Source organism: Chinchilla lanigera, unplaced genomic scaffold, assembly GCF_000276665.1.
Source record: "Chinchilla lanigera isolate Chin_1 unplaced genomic scaffold, ChiLan1.0 scaffold00084, whole genome shotgun sequence".
NCBI lineage: Eukaryota > Metazoa > Chordata > Mammalia > Rodentia > Chinchillidae > Chinchilla > Chinchilla lanigera.
In genome coordinates, this window is record NW_004955485.1 from 8,186,634 (window position 1) to 8,200,656 (window position 14,023).

Genomic DNA, 14,023 nt, shown 5'->3' on the forward strand with positions numbered 1-14,023 from the left:
ATTCAGTTAGCAAACCATTTCTATATAGGGCCACATACCAGGCATTTTAGGCTCTGGAGATCCTTCACAGGGTTTGTCACTTACAGTGTTTTATAAATGTGAAAACCGCCTGTGTGGGGGTGCACATAGGAGGCTGAGGCAGGAGGTTCACAAGTTTGGACCCCCATTACTAAAGGAAAAAAAACAAAAAATAGCAAAACCCATTCTTAGCTGCTTGGTAATAAAATAGCTACGGGCTGCATTTGGCCAACAGGCTACCTAGCCAGCCCCCAATGTGGGCAGCTGGGATAAAGGGCCAAGATGCTGCCAAGGACAGCAAGCACACGGCACCGGAAACCTCTGCGGTGGCTCCTGGCTGACCCTGCCTCCCCACCTGGCGTCCAGTGGGCCTGAGGAAGATGGAGGAGGCGCGCTCAGGACGGGAAGACTCTCAAGAGACGCACGTTACAAACCAGCCGGTTTATTGTTTGGCAGTAACACAGAACTGTTCCCATGCAGACTGAAGTACCCACGTCAGCACGAATGACAGACGCATGTTCTTCCCAGTTACGCAGAAAACCAAATTTTGTCGCACTATTCTGTGTTGAGTCCAAGCAAAGGGAAGCTACGCTTCAGACTCCGCATCACCCACAAAAGCCTGAGGCACGCCCGCAGGACAGGGCCGGCCCACCCTCCAGAGCTGCCGACTGCCCCAGCCGGGCTCAGCAGCCGGCCCACCACCGCCTCCCGCGCCTGCTCGCCCAGGAGCTGGGCCTCTGCTCCCTGGCCCTGGGTTCTGCATGTGCAGCGCCGAGGACTCCACCAGGGCCTGGTGCACCGAGGCAAGCACTCTACACGGGGCCGCACCCCAATCCTGCTGGCGGGCCTGAGCTCCCCTGGTGAGGCCAGAGCCATCAGCTCCAGGCGGTGACCCTGGCAGGGGCGCTCCCAACCCCTTCCCACCTCAGCTGTCCGCACACAGGGCTCCCCTACAAGTTCACCCAGGAACCAGCTACTGAGAACTGAGGTTCTCTGGCCGTTCCTTTCCTCCCATGCCTTCTGATTAAGCAGCTCTCAACCACGAGGAACGGAACTAATTCTGGGTTTCCACCGTTATCAAGACAGAAACACCGAGTAAAAAGCTGCTCACACAAAGCTAGTTCTGTTTTGTTCTCAATGCTGTAAAAAAGGGAAGATGCAGTCTTCAGCTTAGTACACGACTGTAAGGGCCAAGCTGTCAACAAATGCCTTTTTTTTTTTTTTTTTTTTGGTTTTTGGTATTTTTTTTCCTGTACCAGGAATCGAACTCATGACTTTGCGCTTGCCAGGCAGGCACTGTGCCGCTGAGCTAAATCCCCAGCCCCCAACAAATGCCTTTGAACAGTAGAAAAAGATTGCTTTTAAATTAAAACCAAGTGTATTGCAAACATACATGACAAAATTACAGAAAACATGACTGACCCATCCCATTCACACCACAGAGTTGTTTCTCTAACCAAACTGAATTTTATCTGAAAAAAGTTGGGTTACCTCCACGCTGGCTGACCCTTCTGCCCCAGACCACGGGTGAGAATGAGACAGCGCATGCTCGACTCGCAGACTCGTGAGCGGCTTCTAACTGGCCCCGCCAGGCTCTAGGGGCACAGGCAGAAAAGCTCTAATTATGAACAGTCGTTCATTTGATTCTTTACTGTGTCTTGAGCAATAGCTATGATTTTATCTGTGGGAACCCACTTTTGAAAATCACAACACAAATCAATGAGAATCATTTAATATAAAATATACAAACTCTGCAGCATGAGGACTTCCACAGAACAAGGGAACAACTAAAATGTATTTTCTTTAAAAACAACGTTCCTCTTACCTTGTCCCTGATATTCAACACTCAAAAAAACAAAACAGCCAAACCTGTACAAAACCTAGGACACAGAAAAGGATCGAGGACATCACGCTGCACAGGCTCAGGACCTACTCTAAACCTCTGTCCTCAAGAGCCCGCCAGAGCAGAGGGACCCGGGCCAGCTCAGGCGAGAGGCCGCCCCCACATCCCTGCTCCAAGGGCTCCAGTCACTCGCTGTCAAACTTGATGGAGTTGACCTGGACGGAGATGGAGCCCCCTCGGTAGCTGCCTCGCTTCTTCTTGGTCTTCTCGTGCCGGAAGGACTTGCCTTTGGTGAACTTCAGGACCTGGTTGGCCCGCTCCCCCCAGTCTCCAGCTGCACCTTTCTAGCAAGCAGAGCAAGAGGCCGTTAACGCTCGCAAGGACAAGGCCAGACCGTCACCCTGTCTTCCCACTCCCTGCTGCCGGCTGGTGGACCTTGGGCTTCTGACCAACCTCAACAAGGAGCAGCGCTCTTCTACACCTCCCCCGAAGAGCAGCAGGAAAGGCATCTCCCTCACCTTGGCATCAAAGGAGTTGTCTGCCACCCGGGAATCCACCTCAACGTCCTCCTCCCTGACCCTCCGAAACGGGGAAGATGCTCTTTTTTCTCCCTGGAGAGGAATGAAGCGGGGAACTGAGGATGCGGTGGTCCCCACGGACATCACGCTGTGCCGCGCCAGGGCAGGCTGAGCTGTGAAGCGGACCTGGGTTTTTCCCTCCCTGCTTTCAAGGTCTGGCTCCTGAGAAGAAACCAAGACAACTCACTTTCTTTCTTTTCGGAAACGTGTTGGGGGTCTGGAGCTTAACCTTCTTGGCCTGAGGCGTCTCCGCCTCTCTGACTGCCTCCTTCTGCTTCTGCTTCTGCTTCTTCCCTGAACCTGCGGAACAAAAAGCTGCGCTCAGGAGCCAGGTTCCCGGAGGGCTGGCAGCGGGAAGCTGGACGGCGGGCCTCCTCCCACTGCCCACGCGGACCTGGGGGCACAGCCCAGATCCTCCAGACAGACCTGGCTTAGCGGTGACCACTGCCGCCTTCTTCCTCCGCCCCTCCTCCTCCTCCTCAGTGTCCTCGCCGGCCTTCCCATTCTGAGCAGTTGCGGCCGAGGTGCCATTGGTCTTCGGCGTGCGGGGCCGAGGAGCGGCCCCACCCTTGGGTTTCTCCTCCTCCTCTTCCTCCTCCTCCTCCTCCTCCTCACTAGAATCCTCAGAGGAAGAACTGCTGCTACTCTCGGCCCTGGCTTTCTTGGCAGAGGCTGCCTTTGATGGGGCTACCCCTCCTGCCGCCTTCTGGGGCTTCTTGTTGACCAGGGATTTGGACGTCTTCTCTTCCTCCTCCTCCTCACTGCTGGAGCTGTCGGAGTCGGAGCTGCTGCCCCCTCCAGCCTGAGCAGCCTGTCTGGCAGGCAGCGACGGTGCTGCTTTGGCAGTCACCTTCACCTTAGGGGCGGCCGCGGTCTTCTCTGGCTTCTCCTCCTCACTGGAACTGCTCTCCTCCTCGCTGGAGCTGCTGTCAGCCTTTCTGGTCAGAGACTTCTGGCTGCTGCCCGCAAGCTGCTTGGGAGTGGCAGCTGCTGGCTTAGCCGCAGGTGGCTTAGGAGTGGCAGCCGACTTACTTAAGGAATTCTTGGAGCTACTGGCTGGCTTAGAAGGAGCTTCATCCTCAGAGCTGTCAGAGTCTAGACAAAAGGGACAGAATAAGCAGCTCCCCAAACCAGACTTCAGAGGAGCCCTCTAGCAGCAGCCCGGGGGGAGCGCCACACTAACCAGCGGCCTCTGTGGCCTCACCTGAGCTGTCTGAGGAGCTCTCTTCTGCCTTCTTTGCTGGAGCTGGTTTAGCGGCTGCCCTGGAGGTGACTGCCTTGGCTAGGGGTTTCTTCTCTTCCTCAGAACTTGAATCTGGGGAGGGCCTGTGGCATTACGCTAGGTCCAGAGGCCCAACCCAAGCAGGAGGGGAACAAAAGATGGCGAAGACACCCCACACCTTAGCACAGCCCCCGCGCAGCCAAGCGCTGCACAGGCACAGAGGCGTCTCCAGCCCTCACCCCTGCACACCCGCCCACACCGCTGCTGGGCAAAGCGGCGCTCGCTTACCAGACTCGTCACTGCTGTCCTCACTGCTTGCCTCTGGACGCTGCTTCTCCACAGCCTTCTCAGGGGGCGCTCCCAGAGGCTTCTTTGGTGGGGGAGCAGAGGGCGGGGGCACGGAACTGTAGGGACCTGTTTAAAAGGGGCGGCCAAGTGGCTTACAGGATGTTCTCAGTGCTAGGAATGCGGCTGACTCACCGCACTTGCCTAGGAGCCTGGGCTCAACCCCCAGCACAGCAAATAATAAACACACTCAGACTCTTCGATAGTGCCTTTCTAAGAGATGGCGCTTAATTCTCTTTTCCTCAAACGTAGGCGAGAATCAGTGACTCACTTCTAACAAACGGAACCTGGCAGAAGGAACGGTGTGTCACTTCTCCACCTAAGCTACACAACGCACCCGGCTGCCCCCTGCTTTCCTGGGAGCAGACAGCTGACCCAGCGTGAGCACTCAGCAGCCCCCTGGAAGGCTGTGTCCTGACTGCCCCTGGCCATGGTCAGCCGCACTGCCCGACTTCTCGTGTTCAACTACCTGCTTTTTTCTTCACGGGCTTTTTCTGCTCCTCCTCCTCCTCTTCACTGGAGGAGTCTTCACTACTGGAACTCTTCTGGGTTGCTACGATGGGTGCTTTCACAGGGGTCTTGGTCACAGTTTGCTTTTTAGATGCAGTCTGCATCAGAGAAAAAATCGATTATCAGAGAACAACCAATGCGAACAATCCTGCCTGGGAACAGAGACGCCCACCCCCACCGGTCTTCCCTGACAAACCTTCTTGGGGATGGCTGCTGCTGTCTCCTCTGAATCGTCACTGCTGCTGCTGCTGCTGCTGCTGCTGCTGCTGCTGCTGGCAGCAGCTCTGCCATTGGTCACCTTAGGCGCTGTTTGAGCTGGTGCACCTAAGGAGAGGAAATGAACAAAGCAAGGAGTATTAGGGCAAGCAGCGGACCACAACAGGGCTGCTTCCCATTTGAACACAAAGGAGGAGTCTCCTAGGTTTTTTTTTTTTCTTGGTCTTTTTGAGGCAGGATCTCACTATGCAGTTCAGGCTGGTCTTGAACTCACTTTGTAGCCTGGAACTCACAGCGATCCTCCTGCCTCAGCTGAGCACTAGGATTACAGGCGTGTGCTACCACGCCCAGCAATTCTAGGTATTTTTAACTGAAGAGCAGCCATGAAGGAGAGGGCTGTGGTGTGTTAGGATTAAAGCACGACCTTCCTGCCTAACGCCAGGGGTAAGACTTTTTAAAAAGATGATGCGATAAAACCCATCTAGACACCTCCCCTGAAGCCTTCACCCCCACCTCTATTCAGAAAAGCTCACAAAAGTCACAACCTAACCCATAAAAGGGAAATCACTCCAACTTTCTGTAAAAATTGACACTGGTCATCCATACCTCTAGTTCAGCAGCCATACGATCTCAACTCAGTGCCCAATGAGCAATTTTTTTTTTTTTTCTGGCACCGGGAATCAAACTCACGACCTTGTGCTTGCCAGGCAGGCACTGTGCCACTGAGCTAAATCCCCAGGCCCAATATATCTTTTTTTCTTTTTCCTGGTACCGGGAATCGAACTCATGACCTCATGCTGGCCAGGCAGGCGCTGTGCCACTGAGCTAAATCCCCAGCCCCAATATATCTTTTTTTTTTTTTTTTGTACAAGGAATCGAACTCAGGACCTTGCACTTGCCAGGCAGGGGCTTATGCCACTGAGCTATATCCCCGGCCCCTAACGAGCAATTTTAACACCTACACCCAGAGCACTCTGGTCCCAGCCCACCCTCCTGGGAATAGAAACAGTACCTGGTCTGGCTGGGGCTTTCGCTGCCACAGGTGCTGTCTTTGGCTTCTGGCTCTTTGGTGCCTCACTCTCTGAACTTGAGTCAGAATCAGACTCAGACTTCTTAGCCTTCTTAGGAGGAGCTTTGGCTGCCTTGGCTTGGGGTTTTTGGGGTTTAACTCCCTTCTGCTAGAAAATACACATTGTGCAATCAGCAAGAGCTTTCTGACCCAAAGGGCATCTGAAGCTTTTCTTTTTTAGGGGTAAATAGAACACAATGGGTGAGGAAACCCAAGCAGAAGAGTATATGGTAAGAGCAAAATAAAAGACGGGCATGGTGGGGCCAGGGATGTAGCTCAGTGGCGTAGTGCCTGAGTTCATCACCAGTTCAAAAACAATGGGCATGGGAGCACTTTTGTAATCCTAACACGGGGGAGTTGTTCGAGGCCAGCTTGGGCCATAAAGCAAGACCCTGTCTCAGTAAGTCATCTACTTGAAATACTGTCCTTATCCCTGTCACATCCTACCAACTATCCCAACAAAACACTCTTTCTCCTTAAGATCCTCCTAGCCGGGCATGGTGGTGCACCCCTGTAATCCCAGCACTCAGGAGGCTAAGGCAGGAGGACTGTTGCAAGTTCGAGACCAGCCTGGGATACAAAGTGAGCTCAAGGCCAGCCTGAACTACATAGTGAGACCCTGTCTCAAAAAGACCAAAAAAAAGATCCTCTTGCCTCAGTCTCCAGAGTATCTGAGATGACAGGTGGGCAGCACCATGCTGCTATACACTCACCCTTGCCATCAGCAAAGGGGCAAATTTAGGGTTTTCCTTTCCAAATCCTAACCAATTGTCCTTCCTCCAAAAGCGGCAGACCTGGACAGCGGTTTTCCTTTTGTCCTCCTTCTCTTCCTCCTCCTCCTCATCCTCATCACTGGATTCTTCACTGCTGCTGCTCTCTGAAGCTTTGGCCACAGCCTTTCCAGGACGCTGAGGCGGACTGACCCGCTTGGCAGGCACAGACACAGCTGAATAAGAGCACAGGCCCAGAAGTATCAGCCTGTGGTCTAGGCAGCGGGCAGATTTTCCTCCTGGAGCCACTGAGCCGAACCCACTTGCCCTGCCTTACCAGACTTCTTAGCTGGCGCTCCTTGAACTTGTTCCTCCTCCTCGCTGCTGTCCTCACTGCTGTCACTGGATGAGCTGCTCTTCTTAGCCTTCTTGGTCACTGGTCCATTTGCCTGTAACTTCCGCTTTGGGGCTTTGGTGGACCTGTTGGGTAGAATGGGCAAGCTTCTGGGGGTTCGGGACCTTCTCAAGCCAAGGGACACAGCCCAGCCCACCTGGGAGAGAAAACAGCAAGGGGAGCACGCAAGGCTTACTTGAGCCAGAAGCTATAGATGTCCAGGAGGGAGGAGGCGTTGGCATCCTGCTGCGTCTATAGGAGAGACAACGGGGTAAGGAACTGTTACCGATTCCTCTAGGAGAGGCCAGGTTTCGTTATTCTTTTATTACCTGTGACCTGTTGTACACCTACTACAGTTGGAACAAATGTTTCACCTTCCTAAGACTTTTCCTACTTGAATAAACTAGGAAAAAATATTTTACCTATGGATCTCCCAAATTTTGGTACCAAAACCAGACTATCCTGTAGTTTATAGTACCATCTATCCCCCTGCCTGTTAATCTATAGTTATCAAGGATTTCATAAAAGTTCACTACTTTTACTCTAACAATGTATTACCCAAGAATTTGATCCTAAACACAAACACTAATACAAGGTACTGTTTGTAATAGGGATTATCATACCAAATTAACGAAAGCACCACCCTGTAATCCCAACATTTGGGAAGCTGAGGCAGGAGGATCGCTGAGTTCGAGGTCAGCCTGGGCTACAAAGTAAGTGTAACGCCAGTCTGAACTGCAAAGTGAAACCCAGTCTCTCTCTTTTTTTGGTACGGGGAACTGAGCTCAGGACCTTGCACTTGACAGGCAGGCACTGTACTGCTCAGCTATAACCCAGCCAGAAACCTTGTCTCAAAAAGACAAAAAACAAAAAAAAAACAAGGGCTGGGGATTTAGCTCAGCAGCACAGGGCACAGTGCCTGCTTGGAAAATGTGAGGTCAGGAGTTCAATTCCCAGTACTTGGGGGCTGGGGATTTAGCTCAGCAGCACAGCACCTGCCTGGCAAGCGAGACATTGTGAGTTCGATTCCCCGTACCAAAAAAAAAAAAAAAAACAAAAAAAAACACAAACAATTCCCAGTACTAAAAAAAAACAAACAAAAACCAACCAAACACACAAGCACACACAAAAGGAAGCAAGTTTTCAAGTGATAATTGGTAAATAGTCTGCAACAAATTTGGAAAACCCCTGTGGGGGAGGGGTAAATATAAAATCTATCTGCTCCCTTTGCCCTTCAAACTGCAGATACGTATTTTTTTTAACGTGGAGATTTGTTCCTACGTGATTAAAGATTTAGTGGAATTCTTTTTTTTTTTGGTACCGGATAGAAATTGAACTCGGGACTTTGCGCTTGCCAGGCAGGAGCTTGTGCCACTGAGCTATATCCCCAGCCCTGAGTGGAATTCTTAAAGAAAAGGATTATTTAAAAAAAAAAGAGGGCCTGGGGATTTAGCTCAGCGGCACAGCACATGTCTGGCAAGCACAAGGTCGTCAGTTTGATTCTCGGTACCAGAAAAAAACAAAAATAAAAAGAGAGAGAGATTATATACACAGTAAGGAATTTCATTCAGCCAGGCGTGGTGGCATACACCTGTAAACCCAGCATTCAGGAGGCTGAAGTAGGAGGATAGCCACAAGTTCAAGACCAACCTGGACTATATAGCAACACCCTGTCTTAAAAAACCCAAAAACAGAACAGATAAAATCACATCCAGCTATTAATTATACTCAGTATTAGCTGATGTAAAAATAGTAAAGCATCAAGGTGCAGGGGTGCAGGCCAGTGGTACAGTGTGCTCGGCATGCATAGCACACGTGAGCTCATCTCTGTCAGGCATTACCATCTGACCTGGGAAAATTACTAAATCTCTCAGACTGGGCATTTGTTTTGTTTTGTTTTTGAGGGGGGGACTGTTGTATTCTTTCAGACAGGGTCTCACTTTGTATCTCAGGCTGGCCTCAAACTGCTGATCTTCCTGCCTCAGTCTCCTGAGTGCTGGGATTGCAGGTATGCACCACCATGCCCACCATCAGAATGCTTTCTTCTTTATAAAATGATGACAACACTATCCATCTCATTACATTGTTGAGAAAATAAGAGATGATAAATGTAAACCAGGCATGGTGCCACATGCCTGTAATCCCAGCCTTCTGGAGGGTGAGGCAGGACCACTACAAATTCAAAGCCACCCAGGACTACACACCATATACTACCTAAAAAAAATAAAAATAAATAAAAAATAAAGGGGCATGAGAGAATGTATGTAAAAGGTGGAGCATAAGAAAACAGCATCCAGGGCTGGGGATTTAGCTCAGCGGCAAAGCGCCTGCCTGGCAAGTGCAAGGTCTTGAGTTCGATTCCTGGTACCAGGAGAAAAACGAAAAACAAAACAAAACAAAACAAAAAAACAGCTTTAGGAGATAGGTTCCATTACAGCCAGGAGTTGTGCAGCACACCTGTAATCCCAGCACTCGGGAGGCTGAGGCAGGAGAATCATTTAGAGTTCAAGACCAGCCTGGGCTACAAAGTGAGCTCAAGGCCAGTCTGAACTGCATAATGAGACCCTGTCTCAAAAAGACAACAAAACATAACAAAACAAAACAAAACAAAACAAAACCAGCCTTAGAAAACAGCATCCAGACCTAGCAACTGTTTTACAAGGGTTAGCTTTCAGCACATAAAGCCAATAACTCCAAAATGCCTAGTTCTGCAGGGCGTGGTGGCACACGCCTGTAAGCCCTGCACTTGGGATGCTGAGGCAGGAGGATCATTGAGAGCTCGAGGTCAGCCTGGCCTACAAAGTGAGCTCAAGGACAGCCTGAACCGCATAGCGAGACCCTGTCTCAAAAAAGAAAACAAAACAAAACAAACAAACAAAAAACCCAAAATGCTTAGTTCCTTGCAGTTGCTCTAACATAAACTTAAGACAGTCCAATAAGTAAGCAGTTGTATCAGATCACATGGCAGACGGCCCTAACCCAAGGACATTCTTTAGGAGACTGATTTGCTCTCCTTTTGCAACCCAATTCTGCTACAAAGAACAAATCTACTTTTTTTAGCCATGCTATGATCTCTGACAAAGACTACTACTCTATCTTCTCTTGAGATGAGTTCCAGGATGGGAGTTCTTGAAATCTAGATTCCCACTGGACAGTGGCACACGCCTGTGATCTCAGGGCTTGGGAGGCAGGAGGATCCAGTCGAGCTCGAGGCTACCTGGACTAAAGAGTGATTTCAATGCCAGCCTGAATTACAGAGTGAGACCATGTCTCAAAGAAAAAAACATCTGGAGGCTGAGGCAGGAGGATCCTTGAGAATGAGAGACCAGCCTCGGCTACAAAGTGAGCTTAAGGCCAGCCTCAACTGCATAGTGAGACTCTGTCTCAAAAAGCAAACAACAACAAAAAGGGAAATCTAGATTCCCTACCCTTCACATTCCTGATCATCTTGCCCTCACAGGTGTTTGGAGGACCCTAAATTGCCCTAACTATGATAAAAGCTACGACTCATCTCACCCTTCCTGTGTGCCAGCACTGGGATTGCTACATTTACACTTTACCTTACAGAAACTCACAAAAATCCTATAAAGTGGCTAACTACATAACTGTAATAAAGAAAGAGACTCAGAGAAAGCAATCTGCCAGGATCACCCATCTAAAGTGTGGCAGAGCAGGGTCCCAAACCTAGGTTGTTTTGATTCCATTAGCCAAAGGCCCAAGCTCACTGTCACGCCGGCTTGAAGACTTTGCTGCTCAATCCTACTTCAGTCTACCTGCGCGCGGAACCCTGCCCTCTCGGATTCATTTTCTTCTGTAGTAAAGAAAATGCTAGCCTAGTGAAGTTACGTTACTCACTTTCCAGTCCCGGGTAAATGCGTCCCACCGCAAAGTCAAAGGACGCCTCGCCTGGGCCAACAGGATCCCCAAAGGCGGCCTGGCGAGGCAAAAGCCCTCGGTGGGACCCGCACGCCCTGCCACGTGACCCCGGCCACGCGGATCCCACGCCACCGCCGCTGCACAGCTCCCCAGGAAAAGGAGTTGGGGCTACTCAGACCTCGTGGGAGACGAGGTCCCGAGGTCCCGAGGCCCCAGGCTTCCTCCAGTCACCTCGACAGGCAGCACAAAGGCCTCGCCAACTGCGGGCTAGTGGAACCCACAGATCTCCCCGCCGGCATGTCGGTGCCTGGTGCCTGGAGGTCACCCACCCCGGCCGCGCGCCAAACCCAGACTCACAGCGCCGGTCGCCTTGACGAACTTATTGGCCACCTCCGAGAGTTGGTTATCGCGCAGAAAGCCGAGCACGAGGGGATACAGGTCGCTAGGAACCACGCGGCGCAACCCGGCGTCCGCCATCCTCTGGCAATACGCGTCACTGCCGTCGCAGCGGAAGGGCGACGCTAAACTCAGGCTCTCTACCGAGGCCTAACGTCACTGCGCCGCGACGGCCGGCAGCGGAAGGGGCGGGACTCCGCGGTAAACCCGCCCCTACGCGGAGGTGGACCCCCCCCCAGTGGAAACCCGGAAACTCTTCCTGGTCCCAGGCACGTCGCCATCTTACAAGGGCGGAGCCCACCGGTCTCCTTTGTGGAGGCGGAGCTCTGACGTCAGCGGTCACGCTCCGGGCCGTGGCGGGAAAACTCGGGATTTCCCGCGCGCTGCTCGGCTGGACGCTTTTCTCAAGAGCTGGTGCCGGCACCCCAGCTGCGTCTCGGATTTGACAGTAATGAATGAGTGGACCAGCAGGCCATAGTCGTCCTTCTCTCCCGATGTGGTCCCGAGGTCCCCCCCTCACTGCTCGCGGTGCGGGTAGGTTCCCGTTCCGCCTCCACCGTCCCTCCAGCACCCGGGGAGGTTGTCCCGGAGACCGAGCTTTCCGGCCTCTGCGGTAGGGGATCCTTCCCGTAATTCCCGAAGCCGCCCGCTCCGGGCAGCCCTTGCCCCTCCTCGCTTACGCAGCCGCGGTTCAGCTCCATGAAGGAAGTGTGAGCAACCGAACCTGAATCACACAGCAGAGAGTTCTTCAGTCCGCAGTCTTCAGAGTAATTCTTTTTCCTCCCTGGTCATAACCCGACAGGTTCCAGGAGCAAAAGCTCGACTGCTTCTCGTTAATGTGCCTCAGGAAGGGCAAGGATCCACTTCTAGACATCATCGTCCTTTGCCTTTATCAAAATAGGCCCTCCCGGTACTAGAGGAAACTTGCAGCATCTGCCTCTGCCCCAGAGCTCTATCTCAGGCGTGTATTCTAACGCGCAAGCTCCGCTGTGCGGCCAGCACTGTGCTCAAGCTAAAATGGTGATCTCAGCTGAGACGTGAATGTGCACACAAGCCCACCTAGAAAACCTTATTTACAAGTGTGAGTTTCCTCTAGCCCTTGCTATCAAAATCCCTTCCGGGAATAGTAACGCTGCCCTGAATTTGAAATGCAGAATCTCAGGCTCCCCGCCCCGCAGAATTCACAGTCTGCCTTCTAAAAAGATTTCCAAATGATTCAGATCCCCTTTCAAGTGGGAGAAGCAAGCCCTGACTTACTCCACAGATAACATGCCTGAGAAGCCCTTTCAAATCTGGTGGTTTCACATCCAGGACAAGCACCACTGGGATGAGCACCTAACAAGGCTTGTAAACTCAGCACCAGTAATGAATTAAGGGGACACAGTTTAAGAAAGACGCTTTATTTATAAGGAAGAAAAAAACAGAAGACAGCTTCCCCTGAGAAGAGTAAGGGGCTCCAGAAAGATGAAAAACCCATGAGCCTGTGTCCCCATCTTCTTTTCTGGTGTTTTGAGGGTCCCTCCTTCCCTGGAACTTGTCACAATTTGATTGGCTCCCTGGGGTGTCCTGCGGTTAAACCGGGCACCATGAGTACCCGTGTCTACACGCACATTTCTTTTGGTGAGCTTTGACTTTCTGCTGCCCGTTTGTCCTTGTCAGGGCCTTATTTCCAGGATGAGCTGATGGATGGTTAGCAGGAACCTTATAGGTCAGCTTAAGAGTTAGTAAGGGGATATGTCTGTATTTGTAATAACAGAGTGACCCTGGAGCGAAAATATAGATACGGATAAATATGTAAGGGCGTGGGTGTCAGCATATATTTTTAAATAGTGAACAATAACTTTTTTAAGAAGTAGGGTAGCCCCTCCCTTTCATGTCTCTTTTACTTTTAAGGTAGGTGAGGAGGGATGGCTATCTTGGCTCTGTGCACCTGGCTTGTCTGTGCTCTCTCCTGTCAGCTTTTCCTCTGGTCCTTTGGTGCAACTCCCAATGCCACTGTGCTATGTGGTGTCCTTTATAATGGCTTTCTTTCTCCTTGTCCTTATACAGTGGATTTTGTACTTGACCAGAGAGGTCCTAGGATGTAACTAGAGGTCCTAGTTGTCATTGGTGGGGAAGGCGAGCCACTTAGGTACATGCCACGAACACACAGGACCCCAGGGCACAGCGGTGGCTCTTCTCATTCCCCACACCGCCCAGCGCACCACAGCAAAGAGCCAAGTAAAGAAAAGGAGCCCAGATGAATGGGACTGAAAGGACTTCGTGACTTGGGACCCGCGCTTACCCCTGGACACGGAAGTGGATGGCGCACTCCTCAATCTCTCCAAAAACAGAGAACTTGTTTCAGCTCTGACCGAGTCATTCGGCCAAGGAGGTTAAGCACATCCCTGACTGTATTCACAGAGGAGAAGTGATTACATTTGGCAGTAGCACAACAGAGAGAAGCACAACTGCTGTCCCGGCTTGGTGGCCCCATGCCTGAAATCCCACTCTAAGAGGCTGAGCCAGAAAGATCCTAAGTTCAAGCCTAAGCCTGGTCAGTTTCGATCTACTCATGCAAAAGCCCTGGGTTCAATACAATCCCAAATACGGAGACACACATTCCCACAATGACACTGGGAATTTTTAGTTTATCACTCTACATAGTGACTGGTGTTCCAAAACACTGGGAAATCCCTCAATTCCAACTTTTTTTTTTGTCTTTTTGAGACAGGGTCTCACTGTGCAGTTCAGGTTGGCCTAGAGCTCACTTTGTAGCCCAGACTGGTCTCAAACTTGCAACAATCCTCCTCCCAAGTGCTGGGATTACAGGTGTGCACCACCATGCCTGGCTTTCCAACCATTCA

At 51.4% G+C, this 14,023-nt stretch overlaps 1 protein-coding gene across 2 annotated transcripts; it reads right to left on the bottom strand.

The window, feature by feature from the left end:
* Nucleotides 1-444: 444 nt before the first annotated feature.
* Nucleotides 445-11,319, bottom strand: Nolc1 (nucleolar and coiled-body phosphoprotein 1). 2 transcript variants are annotated; one of them, XM_005403856.2, is made up of 13 exons: nt 11,139-11,319; nt 7,102-7,157; nt 6,849-6,991; nt 6,596-6,747; nt 5,745-5,907; nt 4,713-4,840; nt 4,476-4,614; nt 3,950-4,075; nt 3,644-3,754; nt 2,866-3,534; nt 2,627-2,739; nt 2,380-2,472; nt 445-2,205 (listed from the first exon to the last, which is right to left on the bottom strand). In XM_005403856.2, exons 1-13 carry the CDS (start codon nt 11,256-11,258, stop codon nt 2,047-2,049), a joined length of 2,172 nt encoding a protein of 723 aa, XP_005403913.1. In that variant the 5' UTR covers nt 11,259-11,319; the 3' UTR covers nt 445-2,046. The 2 variants fall into 2 exon arrangements, with proteins under 2 accessions (XP_005403913.1, XP_005403911.1); XM_005403854.2 differs by having other exon boundaries at nt 5,745-5,910.
* Between the last annotated feature and the right edge of the window lie 2,704 nt (nt 11,320-14,023).

Coding starts and splice junctions, on each gene's coding strand:
- Nolc1 (XM_005403854.2), bottom strand. CDS start 11,258: ATGGCGGACGCCGGGTTGCGCCGCGTGGTTCCTAGCGACCTGTATCCC. Junction 4,076..4,475: donor GCCCGTGAAGAAAAAAGCAG/GTAGTTGAACAC, acceptor CCTTTTAAACAG/GTCCCTACAGTTCCGTGCCC. Junction 2,740..2,865: donor AGTGGTCACCGCTAAGCCAG/GTCTGTCTGGAG, acceptor TTTGTTCCGCAG/GTTCAGGGAAGAAGCAGAAG.